General features: G+C 27.3%; 1 protein-coding gene across 2 annotated transcripts in view; it reads right to left on the reverse strand.

Moving 5' to 3' along the window:
• Positions 1 to 307: 307 nt before the first annotated feature.
• LOC129959075 (uncharacterized) overlaps positions 308 to 26309 on the reverse strand; it is a 34007-nt gene continuing 8005 nt past the window's right edge. The window contains exons 2-8 of one of the 2 annotated variants that reach the window (XM_056071872.1): positions 23457 to 25529; positions 21989 to 22172; positions 18854 to 19111; positions 14622 to 14771; positions 7191 to 7337; positions 4634 to 4761; positions 308 to 2619 (exon numbers count right to left, since the gene is read on the reverse strand). In XM_056071872.1, coding sequence (XP_055927847.1) covers positions 1030 to 2619; positions 4634 to 4761; positions 7191 to 7337; positions 14622 to 14771; positions 18854 to 19111; positions 21989 to 22172; positions 23457 to 25529 — 4530 coding nt within the window. In that variant the 3' untranslated portion in view covers positions 308 to 1029. The remainder of the gene's footprint in view (positions 2620 to 4633; positions 4762 to 7190; positions 7338 to 14621; positions 14772 to 18853; positions 19112 to 21988; positions 22173 to 23456; positions 25530 to 26309) is intronic. The other variant, XM_056071873.1, reaches the window with a different exon arrangement.

Raw genomic sequence — 26309 nt, forward strand, 5'->3', positions numbered from 1 at the left:
ATAAATGTATATATTTTAAACCTTGTACTATTTATATAGTACAAAACAATTTTAACATTTAGCAGCACATAAATTTAATAAACATTGTCTAACTTCATTTAAATTTTGATTTACAGCCTTTTGCAATACCTATTAACAGCAAAATTTTCTTAATAAAGTTTTCTTCAATAACAATGAAACTATGACTGTTATTATGTTAAAGTAAAAAATAGTACATTGAAACATGAGTGAAATAAAACAAACAAAAAAAAAGTAAACATTCAAATAGCACATTTTTTGGCACACTTTTTAAATTTAATTTTACTATTACTTTTTTCATAGTTAAGTAGAAAGTTAAAATTTCAGCTTTAAATACAAATTACCAAAAAGCTATGTACTAGAAGGGTAAGAAGGTTAACTGAAACATTTAATAAAATATATAAATACAGTTTCATTATGCATTTTAGTTCAAAATCAATGTATTTAATGTGAAAATTCAGTACTTAATTTTCAAATGAATTTTCTCATACTTATCTGGATCTTTTAATATATTTACCAATTATTCAGTAACAGTTAATTTTTTAAAAATCTGCATCCAAAATACAGATTTCTGACATTGAATGCTTTGATAAAATCAATCATTAAAGCTCATTTACTTCATTATCACTCATAATAACATTATAAATGAAATGTAGAGTATGTGTGCTTGATAATCGACACTGCATAACAACTTACTTTTCAAAAAACTCTCGACCATTTTTTAAGAATAACATGAAAAATGTATATAATAGATACAAAGGTAAAATCACAGCTAACAGAACATCAGAAGTATCTTTGGTCTAAAATTTTGCAATAAAATAAAATAAACACTGATTGCGATTTCTTAGGATTTTCAAGAAAAGTCTGGAATTTTAAAAATTAAAATATAGAGAAACATAATAATACACAAACAGTAACCAGAAATCATAGCTTCAAATATAATTATACAACAAAAAAGTTCACTTGCTCAGTGCGATATGCTTCAGGATTTTCTCACAAGATCTATTTGACCTATGAAGAAATGGGTTGATTAGAAATCACAGCATCAAAAAACTCATCCATGACAACAATGTCTTTTAATCTTTCAATGGAATACCTAGTTCCTTGTACAGTCAATCTCATGAAGTAATTCCCGTCACTCCCAGCAACAATACGGAAATCAATATTTTTCAATTTTGTTTGCTGCTTCAAGTATTCTTTGACACCATCTATTTGCTGTACCACCTTCTTGCTGAACTTTAAATTGGTTATATTACCTTTTTCAAACAGGGGAAGCTGAAGAGTGTCAATTATATTGTCTTGACTTTTATAGAAGACTGTATTGGCATATTCACTTCCTACATTTGCCACTCCAAGGTACTGAGGGTTGTAAGTGCATGCTAATTTGATAAGTGTCACCCAAGCCAGCAAACCCAATTCTTGTCTAATATCAGACAGCTGGTTCTCAGGATTTTGAATACCAATGCTGGCTACATGCAAAATTGTCTCAATTACATTGTGAGCAGGAGAAATCGCTCGTTTAATTTTCATGTCACGTTTCAGTGTCTCTATGTATGTGGAATCTCTAGTTGCAATATCCATTGTTATGGCAGAAAATTCTTTATCAATGCATTTCTCAATTTTTTTAATATCAGGGTCTGAAAAATATTCCCTCTGAGACTTGATCCATTTAGCAAGTATTGTACAGGCAACATCTAGAACAGATAGACGATTTTCATGTATTACCTCTGTATCAGCATCAGCATCAAGCATTGTAAAGTGTTTTGAGACTGCTTTATCTATAGTTTCTTCCAAGAGGGATTTGGAGGCTATATTTGATGACTTATTTAGGAGCTCATTTCTTTTTTTTAATTCCACCAAGACATCTGAAACAGCCCAAGGCATTCCAAAGAAATGAGAACCTGTCTTTTCAGTTTTGCTGTAAGTCACCATGTACCATGCACTAGCCTTCTGCAACATTTCATCAGTATATATCCCATCCTGTGGCCTTCCACCAAATTCTTCAAAAAACTTCTTCTGTAAATCTCGAAAAATCCACTGTGATTCAAACTCAATAAGTGCCATGATGTTACCAAGGTCATGCCTATTTTCATAATACTTTGGTGGATTGATTAGGGCTCCAGCTAAAAACTGGCCTTCATTTTCAAAGTTATACGTTTTCAGAAAAAAATCTATTTTATCACAGTACCTTTTATAAATTCTTATAGCTGACTTCTTATACTTTTTATCCCATTTCTCATGTATTAGGGCATTGTCCAACTTATAATCTATTTCATTTCGCTCAGTGTCCAAACCTAATTCTAATCTCTTGCAACTGCGAAAGAGGATACCAAGGGCATTAGGTGATAAATATGTCTTCTTTTCATCAAGTTTTTGCATAAAGTCAGGATACCTGTACGGCCGGTCTTTAGGGTTTCTTGCAACTGCTTTTCCCGACTTAGCAAAATCTAATGCAAGGGAGTATTGTTTGGCAAGGCGAATACATAAATCACTGAAAATACCTTGCTTAATTTGATCTGCCCACACTAAATGTGCAGTTGCAATGAGACCAACTTTATCATTGAATATGTAATTACACAGGTGGTCCAATTCATCTGATATCTAAAAATATATAAAAAAATTATTGTTTAAGATTTATTAATTTAAAATAAAAGTATATATTTTTATTTTTGCTTAAAATGAAGATGAATGCATATTTGGGTGCATGTGTGTGTTGGCTTTCTACAGGTTAAATTGTCAGAGCTAGAGATACCAAACTTGGCACAGAGATATTTTGGAGGGTGGACACTTGTATTTGGAGTAATTTTTTTTAAATTAAAAATTTTGGCAAATTTTCAAGACAACTTCTTAAAATGATACAAGTACAAAAAATAATTTTTACCCAATTTTAAAATTTAAAAAATTGTTTCAATTACCTGATTTTTTGCTATAAAATTTTCTCTATATTTAATCAATTTTTTTTATATATTTTTCAACAAACATTTAAGAATTTTGAATTAATATTAAATGTATATAGAACAATTATTATCAATATTAATATAAAAAAAATGCTGAAATGTGCAAAATAGTGAAATTGCCCTTTTGTCCATAGTACAAATCATTATTGGCAAATCAGATTTCAGGAAAGTAATTGACATATTTATATAATTCTAAAAAAAAATCTATAAAAGATTTAAATTTATTTTTAAGACATCATCAACATGAAGAAGAATGCTAAATTTTACAATATTTTAGGTAGAATCAAGCTACATTATTGAAAAGGTAGAAAAAAAAACATTTAAAAATAAAATCCATTTCTTACGAATTTTTAAGGGAACTAACAGAAAATAACGCATAATTAATATTAAAAAATGGCAGGAATTAAAGTGAATGTTAAATCTATTTTGCAAAAGAAGCTTTTAACAGACCAGTAAACTAGCAAATCCAAAGGTAGTTAGTAAGAATATAAATTTGGATATAGTTTTAAAACAATGTCTTTCAAACAATTCATTATTTTTAGAAATTTACAATTGTCGCATATTTATGTGCAACCTTATTAAGAAACATACCAATCATAAGGAAACCAATAAGCATTTTATATGCATTCTTATATACAGGATGTCTACAATGCTCAAATAACTCATTTTTAAAGTGTTAGCTTAGCTATATGCTTTTACTTGCAAAATTTGTTCTAAATGGCATAGAGAACTATAATTCATGTTTTTTGTGTCAACAGATACATTGCTGAAAAAATTACAAATAAATTTTCATTCATCTCCTAGTCTATTACATCATATTTAATAAAATATTATTGGCACAATAACAAAGGAAATTCCACTGCTTTGTGAATAATCTCAGTATGAAGCTCTGAATATCAATATTTTAGAACATTTCAACGGCCACCCCGAGAAGGATCTAGCAATGAGCAATTTTTCTACAAAGTGGTCATTGTTGGCCAAAAATAAAACCAAACAGTGATATTTTCAGATGTTACATCAACAACTACATTATTGGTATGAAAAACATGCAAAAATGCACTTATAAAAATTTTCAAAATTCCTTTTCATTTGACTTTGCAAAATAAAATAAATAAAGAGGTCCATGGGGGAGGGGGGGGTTAAAATTTTTATTAGTATCACAAACATAACTTAGGAATTCAAAAGTAGATTTCTATTGCAAAAAGTAGATTTTTATTGTCCCATTAACCAGCAAAAATAAAAGTTTTTAATTATTTAAATTTCACTGCATCTTTTCTACAAAGTGAAGAGCATCAATCTGAATTCTAAATAAATAATAGAAAAAAGATATTAAAATAATTTAAAACATTTTAAAAATACACTTTCATCACCGCAATAAAAAAAAAAGACAACAATTTTTTTTTATTTTAATTATTTTCTAATCTTCATTCTTTTATTTTCAATTCATTATTATAAATATTACAAACTCATAAATTCAAAATTTTTAAAATTCAATACTAGAAGATGCTACTGATACAAAATAAAATTTTAGTTAACTTATTAATTAGATTCTGGAAATATCATAAGAATGAATTTTCATACAGAATATACAATTTCCAAATCTATAAAGGAGTGAAAAGCTGATTACAATTTTCTATCATTCTGAACATTACACTTACCATGACAGGCCTGTCAAGTTCTTTAGCTTTGTCCTTGACAGCATAGTGCATAGGAGGATAGTTCTCACCATCAAAAATCAATTCTTTAATCCACATTACATGATACTCATCACCATCCAAATCAGAACCTATTTTATTCGAAAGAATAAATAAAATTAATTTTTGTGAAATTCTATTTTACAGATATTTAAATTACCATTTCTAAGTAAGGAGAATGCTCCAAATACTTTTAGATAATAGAGAGTTGAAAAAAAATTATTTTATAATTAAATAAGGATTAACTTGTAAGAGGAAAGTTACTCCTGTAAAGTAGTAAAACAGAAACTTAATTAAAAATTTTTTTTTAATTAATAAATAATGGAAATTAAAAAAAAAAACTGAACAAAAAATATTTGATTGAAAAACGAGAATAAACTGAACAACTTCATCACAGTAATTATAAATATAGCTTATACACCTAAAAACAATAAAAGTTACAAATTTGAAGTGAATTAAGTTACACAACAAGATTCTCACATTTTGCTATAACGCAGCAATGCAAATTTCTGTGAAACAAGAATTAACTACATACCTTCCTTAATTAAAATAAATAAATAAATTAATTAAAAAAATAAATAAATTAAAAAAAAAATACAGAAATACCAAATATATAGGATATCCATTTTAATTGTGGTCTAATTTTTAAAATGAAAGAGTTAAACATATATTTACAAGCTATAAAATGCTTAAAATAATTTTAAAAAATTATATTTTATATTTGTTCCACAAAAATTTACAGCTGAAAAATTATGAAGCCTAGAATTTTATACATATTATTTCAATCACATTAGTTGTTTTTAATAAATCATCGTTGATAAGCAAACATTTAAATAAGGGGGGGGCACTTTTTTCAATTGCTAACTGCATTATGACACTTTGGATATTCATTTAGATGATTTCAATGTCACTTGAAAGAAGATCATCCAACAAGCAGATGCCTTGAGCAAGTGGTAGCTATTTATAGGTTTAAAAATAATGAAATCTTAAGTTTCCTAACTAAATGAAATTTGGATGCAAAACAATGAAATTTTTTGTTTAACTATTTTGTTTATTTACTCACTAGTTGCCTTTGGCAACCGGCTGGCCATCAAATTTTTATATATCAAAACCATGTTTTTTTTTTTTTATATATTTCCTATTCATTGCATACATAAACATTCCTAATGAAGACCAGTTTCATGACATCATAGTACTATTAAAAATGCAACTGAATGGTGCATTTTTCTTCTTTCTTGGAATTACAAATTCATTTTGTAACCTACATAGACATTAAACAGAATTTATCTTTCTCAGCTTTCATCAATGAAAAGAAAAAAAAAAAAAAAAATCTAGCAAATAATTATTTGATTAAACAACAACAGTTTAAATTGTAAGTCAACAATTTAGTGCATTGCTACATTAAAAATTGCCAAAAATCACAACAAATTTGCAGAAGTATTAAACTGATAAAATTAAAAACACAATTCTTTGAATTTTAAGACATTTGTGAAAACCATTTTTGTGTATTAGTATTTTCAGAAATTAATGCAGAAAACCTCAAAATTCACCTTCATTTCAAATTAAATTTAAAAAATTGTTCTGATATGCACATTTTCAACTCCTAAGTTATAAATTGTGCCAATTTTAATAGCTATAGGATAAATAGTCAGACATGTAGAGTGCTAATGCATATACATTACTAGAATAGATTAGATGTGAAATTTACTTCATAAATATTTTGAAAATAAATAATAGTACAAAAATAAATTTATCTCTTCTACAACCAGAGTTGATCAACATAAAAAGTCAAGAATGCTTTATTAAATGTGACTAATAAGACCAAGGGACTCGCATATTCATTTCATATATAAAAATTTAGTACCTGTCAGTTTTAATGTTGACCAAAAAGCGTCAATAAAAATTTTTTGCCAAAATTAGAAAAATATACTCAAATGCATATATATGTACACAAATATAGACAAAATCACGTACGACATCACTAAATTGCCAAATTGGCGAACTTTTTTCTTTTCGAACTTTTTTGGTCACCATTACAACCAACAAGTAACAATTTAAATTTCTTAATTCCTTTACTTATTAATTTATTGACTAAAATTATTACTTACAGTGTTTGAAATATTTTTTCATTTGGAAGTTAGTGTTTATCTTGTATGGTTTTAAAGTTGGCTACTAAACTACAAATTAGAATAGGTACTATTTAGATTAATGTACAACATTCTGAATAAAGATTTTGTGGACTCTCACATGTCAAGAAATGTTATAAAATACTAAATAATTATCCAAGGAAAAAAAAAAGTAAATTTTGATTGGGAAAAGCCTTAGTATGAACAAAGAATGTGTGAAAGAAAGAAAATTTCCAGCCTCAGTGCCAAGTTGACTTTGAGTAGAATACTGAATATGCTTATTTTTTATTACAATACTCAAGTTAAAAGGACGGGTTTTGTTAAGAGTATTCCTAATGTCCAGAATTTGTCCCCATTTATTTTCCAGAAATATGATATAATTTTCTTTTAGTTACCTGCCATCTCATCTGGATGTGGCCGTGGCCCTTTAGCAGGAAAAACAATGCAATCTTTAATGTGCAGCAAGCTTTTTACATACACAGCTTCAAATTTTCGAACATCGCCAGGATGCATGCATGGGTTCTTTGTCACAACTACTGTTCCTAAAATATAAAAATAAATAAATAAAAAATTATATCCAATTCAGAAATTTTAATAAAAGATTCCAAAATAAAAAATATGCTTTTCATGCAAATAAAACATTAAAAAAATCAATTACAGCATTAAGTATGCAAATTTTCCCTCTAAATATTAGTTATATATCTTTTAAATTATAGAAAGAAAAAAAAAAGAATTTTATAAGGTCATAGAAAAACTGCAAAAAATTATATCTTAAGATATTTAAATCTTATATTTTAAAATGGCCCATATGCAAAAACTTCAATACAAGAAAATTATATGAAATGCATATTAAAGATGATGTACAAATCTCCAACATTTTAAAAGAAAAAAAAATCCCATAGACATAAAAAGAGATGACAAAAATGGATTACAGTTGTTAATACTACAGCTTCTTTATAACTGAAATTCATCAGAAGACATATATCAAGCGAAACAATGTAAAGAAATAATTAAACTGTAAGAATGGAATGTTGGTAAAAAGAATATTTTAATAAAGAAATCAAATATTATTCAAAATACTTTTCATCATAATTAATAAAAAAGTGTACTGCTTCAATAACAATTCAATACAATCAATCAAATAAAGCTAATTATTTATTGTTAAAATTGGTATAAAAATTGTATGATGTACTATTTAATTGCAGATTTGTTTTCATTTAATTTGCAAGAATCCTGTAAAATTGTTCTGATTTTTTGGACGTACAATTGTGAGAAGTTTGTAAATCAAACTGTAAAAATATAAAACAATCTTTAAAATATTACATTTTTGGGAAACATATTTCAGTAAATAAAACTGAAGGTCAATATTATGTGCACTAATTTTACATAGAATAATTTTTTTTTTTTTTTTTTGCTCAAAATAATCATATATTAATTAGTTCCTCAACATTTCGGAATAACATAACTTGGTGGTCTTTTTATACCATGCAGAACTGTTTTTAATCGCTTTGTATAGCACAGGGAACATTTCTCAAACAAGGAAATTTTTGTGTATGAGAACACTATATATATAGAGAGAGAAAGATAAAATGGTATACACTCGAAGGAGAAAAAAATAATATAACAACAATACATATGTAATGATGTCTCTTAATTTTCCTACAGGGTGCATAGTGTAAAACTGCTGCAATAATTAAGTATTTTTAAGTACCTTAGCCAAAAAAAAAAAAAAAAAAAATAGAAATACTCATATGTAAACAGCATATTTTTTAAGCATAGGATTTTTTTTCTACTTTATAATAATACATTACATAGTTTTCAATGAAAATTGATTTGAAAAATGCTTATTAATCACATTTTAATATCTATTTCTGTATTTGCACAACACCTTTCATTGTAAAATTATGCTTTTTTAATTTTGACAAAAACATAAAAATGAAAAAAACTATCAATAACAAAAAAAATTGATTCAACTTTTATAAGATTAATAATAAAGATCTGTAATCTTTTTCAATATTTATTAAAATTAATAAGTTACCAATTCTTTCAGATAGATAAAATATTTCTGAAAATGCTGGTATCGATGTAGAAGTATAGCATGATTCAAAATTTTGTATTTGATTTTTATGCAGGCAACAACAAATAAGATTCAACATGACTGGGTTGGAAACAGCAAATTTCTTCCTGCTCTAACTCATTCTGTTTAATAATTTTCTTTGCGATCTTATAAAACTAAGAACTAAAATATTCCTATGGCTATCAACGTACAACTGGCAAAACAGTAATGAAATTGATAATAGAACAATGCCATGTTCTAAATGAGTTTTTTAAAAATAATTTTAATAAATAATAACAGCAGCATTCCCAAATGATCTGACTAAATAGAAATTGTCAAACTGCCTCTTACTTCTAAAGTTTAATAAAAATCTTCCTTGAACCTTTAATGTCCCCAACATTTAATGAAAACACCTGCATTTTAACTTATAAAAAAAAAAAAAAGCTCTGCAGTTAGAAACAGAACGAAAATAAATCATCGGGAATGTCTTCTAAACACTTTTTTACATAATGCCAGAAAATGTCTTGCATATGATTCCGTACAAAAGTTGCGAAATATTAACCTCTGGCATGAATAAAACATTTTAACCGATTCTGTGGTGTGATCCTTGGCAAGTGTTTTGGTGATTAATCCCTGACATGCGGTGGAAAGTACCCGAAAAGCAAATTTGGTTTTGGACGCATTCTTTTTAATTGATTAAAACAAAAATTTATGTAACTTGATATTTAAGGCAATGCATTTTTGAGTTATTGCGTTTTCATGTTTCTGAAAGTACAGACGATGAACCTCTTAATGATTTGGCTCAAACTTTGACAGATGTCTATATTATAGATGTTAAATATGTATACCGAATTTTATCTATCTAGCTCTCTTTGTTTTGTAGTTATCATTCGAACAGCCAGATAGATAAACAGTCATCCTTTAAATGGATGTTGCTTTATATTTGATAAGAATCTGCAAATTTGGTTTAAAGGTCGTATACCAAATTTCATGATTCTAACTGAAAGTGTTTTTGTGTTATCTTTCTCACAGAGAGAGGGAGAGAGAGATTTCCGAAAATGCGTTTTTAGAATTCAAGGAGGTTTGAAACATGAAAGATTAGTCAAAATCTCGAATATTTCTTTATATTTTGTATACGAGAAAGTAATAATGCAAGTAGAGCATTTAATATATAAATATATATATATTTAAGGCGGCGCGAGACAACATATTGCAACGCTTTAAAATTTAACAAAACTCATAAATAAAGAATTTTATTCAATGAATTTCCTTAAAATTTTCCAAGTTTAAATAAAAGCAAAGAAAGTGTTTTTCTTCCTTTTATCTCAATTTTAACACCCACAGAATAAAGTGATTCAACAAAGCAATGATATTATTTTGTTTTTCATTATAATAAGCAGCAGGAATGGTCTACTAAAACTTTCTCGCAAACTCTCTAATAAACTTGTCATGCCAGAGAACGCCTTACATGGCATTGCCATACAATAGTTACGAAATATTAACTTTTGGCATGAATTTAACTTTATTACTGAATCTATTGTGCCATGAGCTAATGGTATCCAAATATCGAATTTCTGTTTTGGATACATTTTTCTCATGTTTGGAACAAAGACTTGACACAAAATTGCATTTGTAGTCACAAAATCTCATCTGCATCATCTCATAGAAATCTGCAAATTTGGTGCAAAGACTGCATATCAAATTTCAATTGTCTTGCTTTTTTTTTTTTTTTTTAAAGATATTTTTGTCACAGGCATACATTTTCCAAAAATGTGTTTTTCGAGCTCAGGGAGGTCTAAAACGTGGAGATTTGTCAAAATCTCAAGTTCATATATATATATATATATTTTTTTGCAATTACTATACTTTCTATAAACTACGTATATGTATAAACTGTGACCAAAACTAATTTCTCAAAAATTGTTAAAACTAAAGAAAAAATTCATTCATTCGAATAAAGCTTTTATAATTGAAATGCTATTTTTGCAACTTCTAAAACGACATTAAAATTATTTTTGTGAGATAATGTGCTTTCATGCTATAATGAAAATACGTTAAAACACTATATTAACTTCGAAACACTAAATTAAACTTCGAATTAAAAGTTTGAGAAATCCCTTCTTAGTGTGCCTCTAATGCCACCAAAATAACTTCCTGAATTTAATGCTCCTAACTTCAATGCTGCGCGTCACTGAGGACAAACCTTTATATATTAAGAGAGGCGTCATTAATAAAAATCCTATAAGAATTATAAAAAGAAAGAAAAAATCGTTATAAAATGATAGAATTTAAGCCCTGAAAAATAATAATATCTCGAAGAATTTTCTTTTATTTTAAATTTTTAAGTACCAGATCCAGCTTCTTTTTTTCTTTGTTCAAAACTAAAATTTGACGAGATTGGCCCAACAAATAAAAATTTTCAAATGGATGGGGACATTAAAAAAAAACCACGAAAGATATCAGGATCACTGAAAACTTATGACTTCAAGTTAAAATTTTATACTAGATTTTACACGATTGACTACTGTAATTACATACCGCAATTAATTACAATTCAATGTAGTGCAATGTAATTCAATTGCAATGTAATTCAATGTAGTGAATACCTGTAACACGTCATTCAAATGATTGCTCCTAAACAACATATTAATGAGAATGATGATAGAATATATAAGCGTTTTTAGAGCAGCTTCTCTTATGTTCAATATACTTTTCAATGCACTAAATTTATCTCTCAGTTTTCTTATTTTACATTAATCGGACCAATTTACATTTTCTTCTTTAACAAAACATTAAAGTTTAAATACTTACTTACCAGGCTTAACTTTAAAAAAAATTCATCAACATCTAAAACATGAAAAATTGAAGTTCATATGTTTTTCAAATCGCATAAAATATAACACAGTACGTATCTCTTACTGTCCTTTCCGGATAACTATTCTAGTATTTTAATAAATGGCAATGTAAATTGTTGAAAAAAAAAAAAGAAAAGAAAAGGAATCATTAAGCATTGTCTTAATATTTACTGGAACTCCTGGATTCCTTCTTCGAATTCTTCCTTTCTGTTTTCTTTTATGGTACATCCGGTAAACAAGCCTTTAAGATCACAATTTCGAATTATCATAATCAACTTATGAGGGAAAAAGACAAAATAAAAAACTTTCTTCATTTTTCATGAGAAAATTAAGCACTTTTTAAGGATCTTTTCTCAAAATTAAGAACTTTTAAGGTGCTTAAAAATGGTTTTGAAATTTAAGCACTTTTCATGACGCTATGCACCCTGTTCCTAATTTTATCTTAAATTATTAGCCCATGTTACTTTATTCTAGAATTTTCTCTTATTTCCTGATTGAAATCCCAGTTATTTCCAACAGGCACTCTAAAAAAAACTGCTGATGCTTTTTTTTTTCTCATGCCATGAGTGAAAGGATAAAAATCCATAACACCTTATCCTTTCAAAGATATCGAAGATTCCCTTTCCTAAGTTAACAAGTGACACTAAGTTCTTTATCAGAGTCTCTTAATAAAAATCACCAAACAAAAAATTTTCTCCTACTGCTCTTGTATTGTGATGTAGAAGAATACATCACCTTATCGCTTCCCTTGTATAGAAAATCATGCCTGCTATGATAAAAATAAATTGAAGTTTATTTCAAAAGTGCCATTTATTTGGCCACACAGCTGTTAAAATTATGCTATGTATATATAACAATGTAAATAACATATAAAGTTTAAAACTGTAGGTAAACCAGAGTAAAGAAGAAAAGTGCTTAAAGTATATGGTGTATGAAAGAAGGGTTTAGAAAAAAATTTAAGACAAACAAACACACACACTAAATTTATTTAATTATTTGCAATTTTGAACCCATTTTAAACAACAACATCCAATCTGCATAAATATGCATTTACCAACATTTATAGTATTTATCGTACACTCAGCATTATTTCTCAATTGTATTACTTAACCCTATTGGTACAACTAGATAATACGAAATGCAAATTTAACTCATTGAAAATGATGTACGAGAATAAGTCAAAAAGTAAAGGGACTTTTGTAATTTTCTTTCCAAGGCTTGGTAACACTGCTGGTATTCAGCACTGAATTGGTGTAGTTGGCAACACTTCTATGTTACATGTCATTCTTATTCCCATGTTAGTTGTTCATGTGTAATAGACCATTAAATATGGCAGCTTCATTGTCGATCTGCACCAAGGAAGAAATGTGGGCAGTGATTCGTATTTTGATTGCAGAAGGTGTTAACCCTGGGGAAATTTTTCATAAAATGCAAGCACAGTATGGTGACAGCTGTTTATCACGAAGCCAGATCTATGAGTAGATAGCACTTCAAACAGGGAAGAACTTCTTTATGTGATAACGAAAGATCAGACAAGCCATCAACGTCAACCATTCAGGACAATTTGAAAGTCATTGAAGGTATTGTGATGAAAAACAGATGAACCAAAGTAGACGAAATTGCCAATACTTTACATATCAGTAACTGGACAGTATATTCAGCAAAATAACACTAGTCCATATTTTGCTCAACAGACAGGCCAAAACAATAAAGGAATTGAGATTCAAAATGCTGGAACACCCACCATACAGTCCAGATTTGGCTTCAAGTGATTTTCATATGTTTGGTTTACTAAAGGAAGCGTTAAGGGAAAGAATATTCGCAACCGATGTAGAAGTCATTGATGTATTGAAAAATTGGTTACAGATACAACAGAAAAACTTTTTTTCCTCAATGATATTAAAAAAACTTATAAAATGTTGGGAAAAATGCATTGAAGTCTAGGGTGGTTATGTAGGAAAATAATGCATGTTTCAGTTTTCTATCATTAAAATAAATGCACTTTTTCTCAAAAGTCCCTTTACTTTTTGACTTTCCCACATATTTACAAATAGTTGCAGGATATATGAAGAAGCAGATTTAGACATTTCAGATAGTGTATATCACAAGATTCTTTTAATAATTAGCTAGCCTATTTAGTTTCAAAATTCAACACATTTTTAATTTAATCAATAGGCAAACATACTTTAATACTTTAATTTTTTTTATTTTTACTAACTTTCTAAAATACATGTGTTTTGATTTATTTAAATTTCTAATATATATTTAACTGGAAAAAAGTATTAAAATAATAAAATTTTTCAAAAATTAACCATAATTATTAAAGATAGAGCATTTTTTCTAAAATGTTAAAGTGGTAAAAAATATTTCATTAAATATGACTAATAGAAGTGGTGAGCAATTTAAAATTTAAATTGTGAAAATTTTTTCAAATATCTCAAACAACATAAAATATCATTAATCAATCTTTATTTCATCATTTAAAGCATTTTTTAAAAAATTGGATTTGTACATATCTCTAATGGTTAGATCGGAATTAAAGTAGGCAGTCCATACATTTCTCAAACAAGTTGAAAAAAAACAAAAAAACTTTATAATTGTAGATTCTATGCACGAATTTGTAAAAGGAATTTCCAGCTCACCTTCAACGATAATAGGTTTATTTGTTTCTCAGTCAAAAACTTCATAATTGCATATTCTATGTCTGAATTTAAAACAGAAATTCCTACTTACCTTCAATAATAAGTTCATCTGTTTCCCAGACAAAAAAATTTATAATTGTAGATTTAATATCTGAATTTGTCAAAGGAACTTTCAACTTACCTTCAACAACAACAGACTGATCTATTTCCCAGCCCAAAACCTTACAATTGTAAATTCAATGTTTGAATTTGTTAAAGAACCTTTCAACTTACCTTCAACAACAATAGGTCTATTTGTTTCCCAGTCACTGTATTGCACAAATACCTGCCCATATTCCAAAGTAAATGTGTCATCAACTACACCAAACATATTTCGACCTTTGTCAACAGGAATTTCAATATTAGCCTTATTTTTAAGCAGTTCTGAAAAAAAGAAAAGAGAAATTTAGTATCAAAGAAAAGTGTACAACAAAAATAACAAATTTTATAGTAAATAATTAAAGAAGAAATGAAACATTCTTATTGCAGTTGGCATTAATTTGGAGATGGTTTATTCTATGAATGGAATGTCTCCAGAAATACAGTAAAGAGGATAAAACTATTTTTCGAAAATACATTTTTTTGCTTTTCTTCCCATACAAAATTTAAAAATTTAGTTAATTTCATATTTAAATTTTAAAAATATGTAGTGTAAATAATAGCAATTATCTGACAATTTTATTTAAAATTAACTTTAAAATGTTTGCATTTTGATATTTTAAACGACTTTATTTTATAATTTAAACTACAAATTTTCTAAAAGATATTTTATCAATGCATTATTAAAGATTAAAAATATAGAGAACAGAAGAAAATTTATTATATAAAAGAATAATACTAAAACCACAATTTAAGTAAAAAGAAAAAAACAGTATTTATTAGCATTCCTACTTATAACTGCCAATAAGGAGAGTCTTACTAGTTCCCTTAATAATAAAATTCAGTTAATGTCATGATTGTTAATATTTCCAATTCAAAGTTCATCAAATGATTTTTATCTCTTAAATTCAATATGAAAATAACAGAGTATAAGCAAAACAAGATGAGAGAAAATAAAAAATAAAATAAAATTACAATAGTAATAAAAAGAGATAGTTCATATATAAACATAACAAAATTATAGCACTCCTTTCATTTTTAGTTTATTAGCTTGGTTCCTAATACCTTAATCTTTGATGCAGTAGGTAATTTCAACACTAATCTAATGCATTATTTGAGTTTTCAGAAAAAAGAAGTAAAAATTTTATGAGAGTAAGAACTTCTTCAAAGCCTGCATTTTAGCCCGATCGCTATTTAATCCCATTCGGCTTATACAATAATAAGGAGCAGTTTCTTGTCAATAATAATAATAAAATCTTAGAAATGATGCTTCAATTATTTTTCAGTGTAATAAATTTTTTTTCTAAGTCCAACATTACAAAAAATTATAATAAATAATTCCAGAAAACAAAATCAATAAAAAATGTTGCATTATAAACTTTTTCTTTTAAATAAATATAAAAATAATTACTTACATTTGTATTTATATCTTAATAAATTATTATTAATTTAATATACCCTGATTTTTTTAATTTTTAATCATATTTAAATCACTGGAAAAATAGCAGAGAAAAAGTTAGTTTGAGTGTAGATTTTTAATTAAAAATCAGTAACTTCTTAGTTATAAGTTAATTGCTAAAAACTCATTTATGACTAATCAAAAATGTAATAAAAATTTTTATTAAATAATTATTATGAAAATTCATGCAGAAATGCAACACAATGTAAAATTATAACTTAAATGAACCTAAAAGCATGATCAATCAATCATAACAATATATAGGGGTTAATTATAGTCTAGTACCTAATTTCTAAACCTTTAGACAGAACCTACTTCCATTAATATATATATATATATATATATATATATATATATATATATATATATATAAATGATGCTATGGATTATATTTTAAATTGTTTAAGTCAACAATGTGCAATATATTGCTGAAAAAATTGATGGAACCTAAATTTTTATAAAAATTCTAGGTTATATCATTTATTTTTAGAGAAAAATTAAATTTTAATGAAACATTTGAATATCATTATTTTAGATTATTTCAATGACTGCCATAAGGAAGACCATGCAATCACTAATTCTAAAAGGTTACTACTGATTGGTTTAAAATAAAGACATTTGCATCATAAATCGGTCAGTTTTATTCACAGAGGAGTGGAGCTTGCGAGTTTAAAATGTTAACCAAAGATATTTCCTTGAATATAAGTAACAAAACTTTTTTTTTTTCCATTACAGTATACCAATGATGCATAAAAATTTAGATCTTATAATTTTGTCAGCAGTATATTTATTGAATCAAATAACATAAACATGATTTGGATCACATGAAGCTTTACATTATCCAAATAACTTTTTTCATCCACATTTATAAGTCTATTTCTAACCATTTAGAATTTAAGTATTAGGACATAATTAAAACCAATCCCTATATATTTTCTTATAAACAACTGAAAAATTTTAAATGCTAGGAGATTGTCAAATGAAATTTTACTAATAATGCAAGGAAAAAAAAACCTGATAATAGCAAAGCAATTTAAAAAAATTTCCCAAAAAGAAAGATTTAATATATCTGTTTTTACAATGAAATCGTGGAAAATTTCTTTAAAGATTATGAGACAATAATAATTTGCAGTGTAATTTCACAGAAATCAAATTATATATTCACGTATATTTTTATAAGGCTTCATTTTCTATTCATTATATATTTTCTTTTTTTGTTACAAATATTCTTTATATAAAAAGAATAATAATGTATATGCATGCAAATCTGTGCAAAAAGTGAACACAATTATATAGACTCTTATATTTTCAAGATCAAGTTTTATTAGATCTGGATATTAATGATTCTGGAACTGATTATAACTATTGTTTATCACTGTAGATTGCTTTCCAGAGTATTCAGATTTGAAAAGTTAACTTCTTATTACTTTGAAATATTAACTTATATGAGTATATTTAGTCTTCCTTTAAATTTAAATTAAATCTGTTGCTTAAAAACTCAGGAAAGTAAATTCCTTTTTATCTCAATAAACTATAATTGATAAGAAGGGGGAAGAAACATAATCAAATAAAAAAGTAAATCGTATCATTTTTCAAAATTAATTTCTCAAGAAGTTAAAAAACATAAGAGGAACTAAGGGATCTTCTAAAGATAACAGTTTGATACACTTATGTAATATTAAATCTGATTAATTATTTTAAACAATGAAATCCTACAAAAATTAGAAAATAAATATTATTTAATATTTTCAAAAATGTTTTCTAATTGACTATTTTAATATATGGGATACCATTTCCATATAATTACTGCAAATTCTAGATTTATATCATATCAACTGCTAAGAATTCAGTGGATTTTGAATATACTTTAGATCAAATATAAGGGAAACAAACATCTCATAAGTACTGAAAGATAAAACTTAGCTATACTTGAGAAACAATTTTTAAAAATAAATGTTTTGCATTTACATTTAGGGCAAATCAAAATGAATGGCCTAATTTCAAAATTTTACTACGCTAAACATCTTTCAGGAAGTAATATATTCAAATCTTCAGATCACAAACATAAAAAATATGCAATATGCAATACATAACAGATATTCAGAATTAATCTACAAATTTCTATAAAAAGAAACTATACAAAATATAATTTAGGGTGATGAGGTAATAATTCTTTATCCGCGAGCTAAGCAACCAAAACACCAATGTTAATTAGACAATGCCTCCATGACCATTATAGAATTAAAAATTCATTTACTGCTGATATTAATAGTATTGATAGAGACATTCTTCAGAGAGACTGACTAAAATATTAAAGATTTGATGTTACAATAATGATACATATTAATAATAATGCTGTAGTTTACATTTAAAATTTGAACACACAGCATTTTGAAGAACATATCTTTCAAATAATCATGGGATTTCAAAACTCCATTACTGAAATATGAAACAAAAGTAGGTAAAAAAGTCCTACTACTTCTAACGAATAAGGAGAATAGCTTTACTGTGCATGAATTATCACGAAACATACATTCTTGAGTTTACTGGTAATGGTATCCTGTGACACAATATACTTTATGAATCTACATAGCTAAAAACTGTCGTGTAACCAGCATCATTCCTATGATGCCAGAAATACTGCACAGATTCTGGAAATGCATTATTCTTTACTATGAAAGTGATGGCATATAGATGGATCATTATGGAATATATGTCAGAATGTATGTTACATGGTAAATGCAATCATATAGAGAAGGGCAGTTTATTTCTTTTTTGTAAGTGTGGTTATGAAGGTTAATAGGATTTCATGGACAACTATTGACTGTGAATTAATGCATTGAAATCAGGCTATTCATTTTGATTCACTCAATATACACATTCAAAAAAAGTAAAACGGATTACATACCTATCTGCTTTTGGAACAAAGAGTAAATCATGGAACGAAAAAGTGGATCTTCAGTGAAATGAATTCCAGCCTTGCGCATGCCCAAAAAGTCAAAACGAAGTAAAGAGTGACAATTGAGAAATTCATACGCTTCATATTCATGGAACATACTGCAGATATGTTTCTGAATCATCTCTTTCTGAAGTTTAAGAAATACTTCTTTGCTTATACCTAACTGTTCTAAAATGGTAATGAAGGGACGATTCAGGAAACAAGATCCTGTCAATAAAAGGGAGAAAAAAAATTTATGCAATTTTTTAGTAACCTTATTAAGTTTCTGCAAAACCTAAATAAGGAAGACAGAAATTTATTTTATTTCAACCTGTATGGCAGTCATAACCACCTAAGAATAAATATACCACTGACTAGGTCATAATCATTTTGGATAGTTGAAAACTCAAGTAACAGACAAAATTTCAAATCTTTTCTTTCGGCAGGGTCTCCAAAACTGTTTATTGAAATTATAATATTACACATATACACATTTTCATAAATTCTTATTAATTTTGAAATTTATTACATGCATTTTCTTAATATTTTCATGAGAGAAATAGTAAAAATTACTCATTTTTGCTGCTCTTTTACATCTCCAACAATGATTATTAAAGGGTCTACTCAAAAAAATATTTTCCTCTGTTCAATAAGGTGAGATATTTTACCATACTTACAGTGGAATTTGCTCACACTCGTAAGCAACTGCATAAGAATGACACTATGTTTGTGTGTGTGTATATTTTTATTTCCTTTGCAAACTTGCACTTTATATTTTATATTAACAAACATGACATTTATTTGGGTGGCTGGCCCGGGAAAAGTTTTTCAAGCCTTCATTATGTGAAAATCAAAAGTAAAGCTAACTGCGATACCTTTTCATTAAAAATTCAATTATTTCATTACAAATGCAGTTTGATTTTCTTGTACTAACTTGATTATCAAAGACTATAATTTACAGAAACCCAGTAAATAAGGTTCTAATGTAAAATTAAAAATTACATATTATATAATACTTAAAAAAAATATTGGATGGATAACAGGTTTTAAAATGCCTTTACAAGTATGAGAGGTTCCTCCTATTAACCACTTAATTGTTTATTTTTATATGACATAATTAGAAGAATTTTTGTATTACATAATATTTGAAGCATACTGTGTTTTTGATTCAACTAAAATTCCACAAAATATTTATCAAGCTAATGGATGTCAATCAATTCTTATATCAAATTATAGCATATTTAGATATTTAAATTTCATTAACAAGTTTCAAAATACAATAGTTTGATGAACATATGATGTACAGGCAAATCAGCTATTTTGTTAAATTGGAATTTCTTTTTTAAAAAACTACCTTTTAATATCGAATATTGCATTCTATTTTTTCCAAAAGATTTTCAAATTATTTTCAGATTGCACTGCAAATCAACATTAGTGGATAAAAATATATGAAACATGCATTGAAAATGAACTTGGCACTAATTTTATAATTCTAATAAAACAATACTTTTAACATCCATCCAATTCCAAAATTTTTAATAATTTGACTTGACAAATATATCTTTGTCAAGTGAAACAGTTAAATTTTTATAAATGTAAAAAAAAAAAAAAAGATAAAAGTAAAACAAAATGAGAATAATTACCTTTCAAAGAAAACCTATTATGAATATACAATACTGAATTGCATTAAAAAATTCCTTCTGAAGTCATGCATCTTTTTGTGATCAAGCAAGAGTAAAGAAAAATTACATAATATATTTTTGAAAAAAACCTACATAGTTCCCTCAAATGATTTTTCATAACTTAGAAATTTCAAATTGGGCATTTGTGAATCACTTACTATAAAATGATAAGCAATTCAAAATCAACATTATTCCAATAATTCCACAACAAATGAAATGAAAACTTTGAATAGGCATTTTCACTTCTCAGGTAAAAAAGCATCTACATTTTATTTCACTATTAATTAGTTTAACCTATTACTGCACAATATTCTATTTATAAGACAGTCGCATTTCACTTTTATGATTAAACAGAAAGCATTACATTCCATCTATTCTTTTATATATTTATTTACTTTCTCTTATTTATTCCCAAACTTCTGAATATTTTTTTTACCTGCCTTATAATAACTATAAGGCAAATTTGCAAATCAAAGTGTCATCATTCTAATTTTTTGTATTCTTTATTTTTGAGATAATATTGCAAGGAATTGCCAAGTTTAAATATATTTTAATATATATCTATTAAAAAAATAAAATGTTTTAACACCTTTACACCATTTTTTGAAGAGCTTTCTAAAAAAAGAAATATAGTACATTCCTGAGCATCTGGCCTAATGTGGCGGAAGGGTAGGCTTGATAACAAACCAGCCGGATAGGTCAGAGTTCTTTGAATTCATTCTTAGACCACCAATAGACAAAGTTTTGAATACCAGAAGACAAAGTTTTTATGACAGATCTCATTGTTATAATACATATTTTCTCGCTTCTTAATGAGTACTAAGCTCACCATTTATGTCAAATCACGTAGAATATGAATTTATGAATACTGTACAGTTATAATCAGAAGCAGTGACTGCAACTGAGGTCTGCTACACAATGAACAATAAGCAAAATGTTGCTCTTTTCCTTCGCAACTTGTGTTTGCGCACGACACACATGAAGATCGCATCAGACACCTGCCTCTAATGCCTTGGCGATATTGCCGATGCAAACGCCTTGCCTCCCTCATTTAATTATGATGAAAGAAAATTAGGTTCGATAGTATAAAAGCTGGATAGTTCCGAATCTCGGGAGTGTAAAGCTCTCTCAGCTTATACAAAAATTGACTTATTTTGAAATATATGATTAAAATAAGAGGGGAAAGTTAATTTTACTTCACAATTATTTTAATGTTGATATTTTTAAGAAATTTACTGAAATCTACACTTCTAATGAAAAATATTAAAGGGTTAAAGTAGTTTGCTTTTCTAATTAGGCACTATATTTTAATATTTCTATAACAGTACTTGACAATGCAAATAAATTAAAGAGAATAATTTGATAGGTATCAATTATAAAGAAAAGCCACAGAAAAAAAAAGAATGAAACTACACATGCTTACGTTTCTCACTAAATTTCAGAATTTCCAAAGAGTCATTATCTGAATCAAATTTCTTCATACTTTTGCGAAATTTAATAACTTTCCCTTCAAGTGTAGGATCAACAACCAGCATACCTTTGCAGCCTGCATACCGGATTTGCATAGCTGATGGTCTTTGATCAAGTACATCTAACTCTTTGTACACCTGAAAGAAGTAATTGAAAACTTTGATTTTTTTTAAATATATACTATATGCTATTCTTAGCTAATTCAAAAATAAAAACAAAAAAATTAAAAACAAAAAAATTTTAAAATAATAAATAACTGGTTATTCTGTAACTATTAGTTCACTAATAATCTGTTAGCTTTATTTGTGAACCAATTCAGACTAAATTCAAAGTTTAATCTTGACACAATAAAGGAGTCCACTTTGCAGGTTTTCATTTCCTAAAATAAATAATGGAAGAGATTCTGCCTCAACAAGCAGAAAATTAAAAATTCATGAATAACTGAATGAAATTATTTTTTTAAAAATTTATAACAGAATATTTTAAATCATAAATAAATTCTGGTAAAAAGGTGGCTTGGTATGAAGGATACCATTTAATAAATTTGGAACCCAAGCATGTTGGTTTGGACAGACTAAACTACTAAATATTTCAGGTAATTTTGTCTTTACCTTTAGATGGATATCATATCCAGCAGTCATTCCCTCATAAATTATAGCTCCAGCACAACAAAGGCCCATGTATTTTCAGCCATGATGCTTGTCAACTCACATGCTATATGGACAGTGGTGTATTAGGTGATGTAAACACAAATATAAAAGTTAAAGGATCAACAAAATTTGGCTTGCATGATCAAAGAACCTATCCTGCCTTGAAAATTTTTTCTAAAAGAGCATTCATAGATCCTATAAATCAAAACCATTCCCCAAATGATAATGTTGCATTTATCAGCAGTAGCCATAGTTAACATGTCAAGAATCTTTTAAAATCTAATCATGCCTTGATGCCATTTACCAATGACAATCAAGGATCTGGTATAGTCATGCAAATTCATACATTATGCAAAAATTATTAAAAAATTTTTCTTTACTTTTTCTAAAAACTCTTCATACATTTTTGGCACATTATTACATCTAAAATCTAGTATTGTTGTATAATGCAAAATCATATTTGAACCCCACAGTTTAACCTCTTAAACACTTAACTGGAAAATCTAAAACGGGAACAAAATATTGTATAAGGTCCTGTATAATTGTAATGGAAAAAAGAAAAAAAATGTAATGCAGTTATTGTAATTTTTCTTTATATATAGGATTGAAATTGAATAGCTTAAGCAGCTCTTTGATTTTACAGTTAAATAAAATATTTTCCACATAATTAAATTGCTTAATGAAAAATTATTCCATTAAGATGTTATGTTTTCATAACAATTATGAAAGTATTCTTATTTATAGAAAATTTAAATATTCACAATCATTTACCTCATCAGCAAGCTCAGGTGATATTCTACCAATGCCATCAGAAAAATTATAGCGGTCAACGTTCTCAGTTGGATTTTCCTCAACTTTGTCCTCTACTTCAACATCTTCATTATCTGGCTCTACTTGGAGAAACTTTTTTTTCTGTTTTTGTTCATAAATTGTAAGAAATTCAGTGATGACACCTCCTTCAATGTCATCATCCGGATTTTTTACATTAGTCCAATCTTGTGGGACTCGAATATGTCCCATAGACTGGGAGAATGTTTGTCCCATACGAGCCATATACTTTGGCACCAGGCGGATTTTCTCTAATGACCCAAACTGTTTTCTTAAGTCCTCAGATGTCCTGCCTTTACTATCTTGAGCATAAAACCACAAACCATGACCTTTCAACTGACTAGTTGAACTCCCAACATATTTGTATTTGCGTTTACCTATACTGAATCCTTTAAGCAAAGTACTTCTGTAATAAGTATCGAAAAAATTACGCTGACGTTCCATGGAATCAGTACCAAAAGCTTTGACAGAAAAATGAATGAAGTCTATATTCACATCCTTAATTGATAGTCTCAAAGAGTAATCAAATTCACAATCTCGTAAAGCTCGACTTTTTAAAGTTGGTTGAGGTGGTAACAGAACAACATGAGTTGGTGTAAGAATAGCTCGTTTAATTAAAAGCAAATGGCTTTGATTCCTAGAAAAAAAATCATCAATAACTGTTTTAGGTTCTTCTTTTTTAAAACAATCATACAAATATTTCAGAGATTCCATAAACATTACTACATTTCTTTTAATAATAGAATCATAAATCTGATAGAGTGCACGACTTAATGCAGTAGGATTTTCTTTACTTTTTTCTTGCACAAATAATTTGGCAAGGTCACTTTCTTTCCTAAAGACAAGTTGATCATTTATTTCAAAACTGTGAGTCAGGATGCACTGTAAAGCATAAAAACACTCAAACTCTTCTTTTTTCCTCTTTTCTTCTGCTTCTTTATCTTCTTTTTTCTGCTTCTTTTCATTTGCATTAGATTTTGAATTCGGGAAAAATGTTAATGTTACAGGAGGAATTGAGCTCTTAATAACAGAGACTGGAGCAAAAAAGAGTTGAATGCTTTTGCAGTATGCTATTATTTGAAATAAAAAATCATAATCTTCTCTCTTAAGATCAAGTTTTAGAACAGTATTCATAGTGAGTTCTTTTTTCAGATGAGGACGACCATCATAGAGATCAACAGCTCTGAACCAAGAAGTAGTATAGTCAATTTCATAAAAAGGTATACAATCTTCCTCTTCACTATCATGGATCATAGAATACATTAATGGTGGCAGCAACAATCGGAAATATAACGTTAAATCATCACTTTTCGAAATTATAATGGAATAAATAGATGAATATTGCAGTTCAAATTTATACCAATTATGTGTGGTTTTATTACGCCTTTTAATGGGACAATCTTTGCCCACTAAAAAATACAAAATGAGTTTCTTATAATCATGTAATAATAAAAGCTTAACTTGAGTTATTTTATATTTATCTTTTTCAACAGAAACCTTACTGTCAAAACGTTCACAAAACTTATTTAGTCCTACAAAATTACCAAGTGAAAATTTTATAGCATCAATAGTATTAGCATCAGTTAAAAGATTATCTTCAATAGTAAAAGGAACAGAAGTAGATCTCAAGTATACTTCTGACTCAAGATGGCCATATTTAGTAGAATAAAACAGACTTACAAATCGTCTAAAATCAACTTCTGGGTTCTTTTCCAAGTCAATTGAACAAAAGACATGAAAAAGACATTCTAGATGAAACAATGAATAGTCACTTTTACTTTTTTTCTCATTTTCTTGATTGTTAGATTCAGCAAATTCAACCCTTTTCTTACAATCTTTTATAAAAACTGGAAATCCACAATATTCAGATAGATCTCTTTTTAATTTTAACAAAGGTCCAGAAGGTTTCAGAGAATTTTCCCCTGATCTAGCATCAATAATCGTATTCACTTCTAAAGAATCTTCTCTATTGAGTAGCCATAGGAATTCCAAGTTCAAGATCTGGTTAGTCATCATCTACAAAAATAAAGATATGAGTGTGCTTTATTATGCATGAAGAAAGAAAAAAAATCAGAAGGTCTCTAAAAAATATAAAAATGTTACATAAGGAAAAAATACATATGCATAAATGTTATATAAGGAGAAAAAAAAAAATAGATTTAAAAACTCAAATAGCTATAAATATTACAGTAATATTTACACCATACTAATTATTAATGTTTAAACATAAATACTGTTAGCAAAAAACATGACAACTTGTTATCTGATATGATAAACTGCTTCTTCAGTGTAAGGAATGTAATGAAACAATCTTTTTTTTAACCTTATGTTCATTTGCCATATTAGAAAAATTAGTCTTGAGCTTTTTAAATTTTATATCATGCAAATAAGAATCAAAAATCTACTGTCATCATAAAAGTATTTTCTGATTTAAAAATTCAAATAATTTGAAATGGACAGTGTCAAAGGAATAGATAGTCAAAGAAGAAAATATTAATATCATATAAGTGTAAATAAAACATTTACTACATAAAAATATTGTATATATATTACATTTTGTCAAAAAATAATATGTCCTATTTACAAATATTATTAATGAAAAATAATGTGCTTGATTTTCAATGCAACCAGTTCCAATATGTCAGGCTTTTTCTACATAAGTTAGTTTTAAGTGTAATTGGCTCATATTTTTATTTTAATTAACAGCATTGTTAAAAGTCCAGTCGTGCAAAGACAGGGAAGTATATATTTCCTTTTACCTTATCAGAAATATATTTATATTCATCTCTTCCTTTA

Source organism: Argiope bruennichi, chromosome X1 (assembly GCF_947563725.1).
Source record: "Argiope bruennichi chromosome X1, qqArgBrue1.1, whole genome shotgun sequence".
Lineage (NCBI taxonomy): Eukaryota > Metazoa > Arthropoda > Arachnida > Araneae > Araneidae > Argiope > Argiope bruennichi.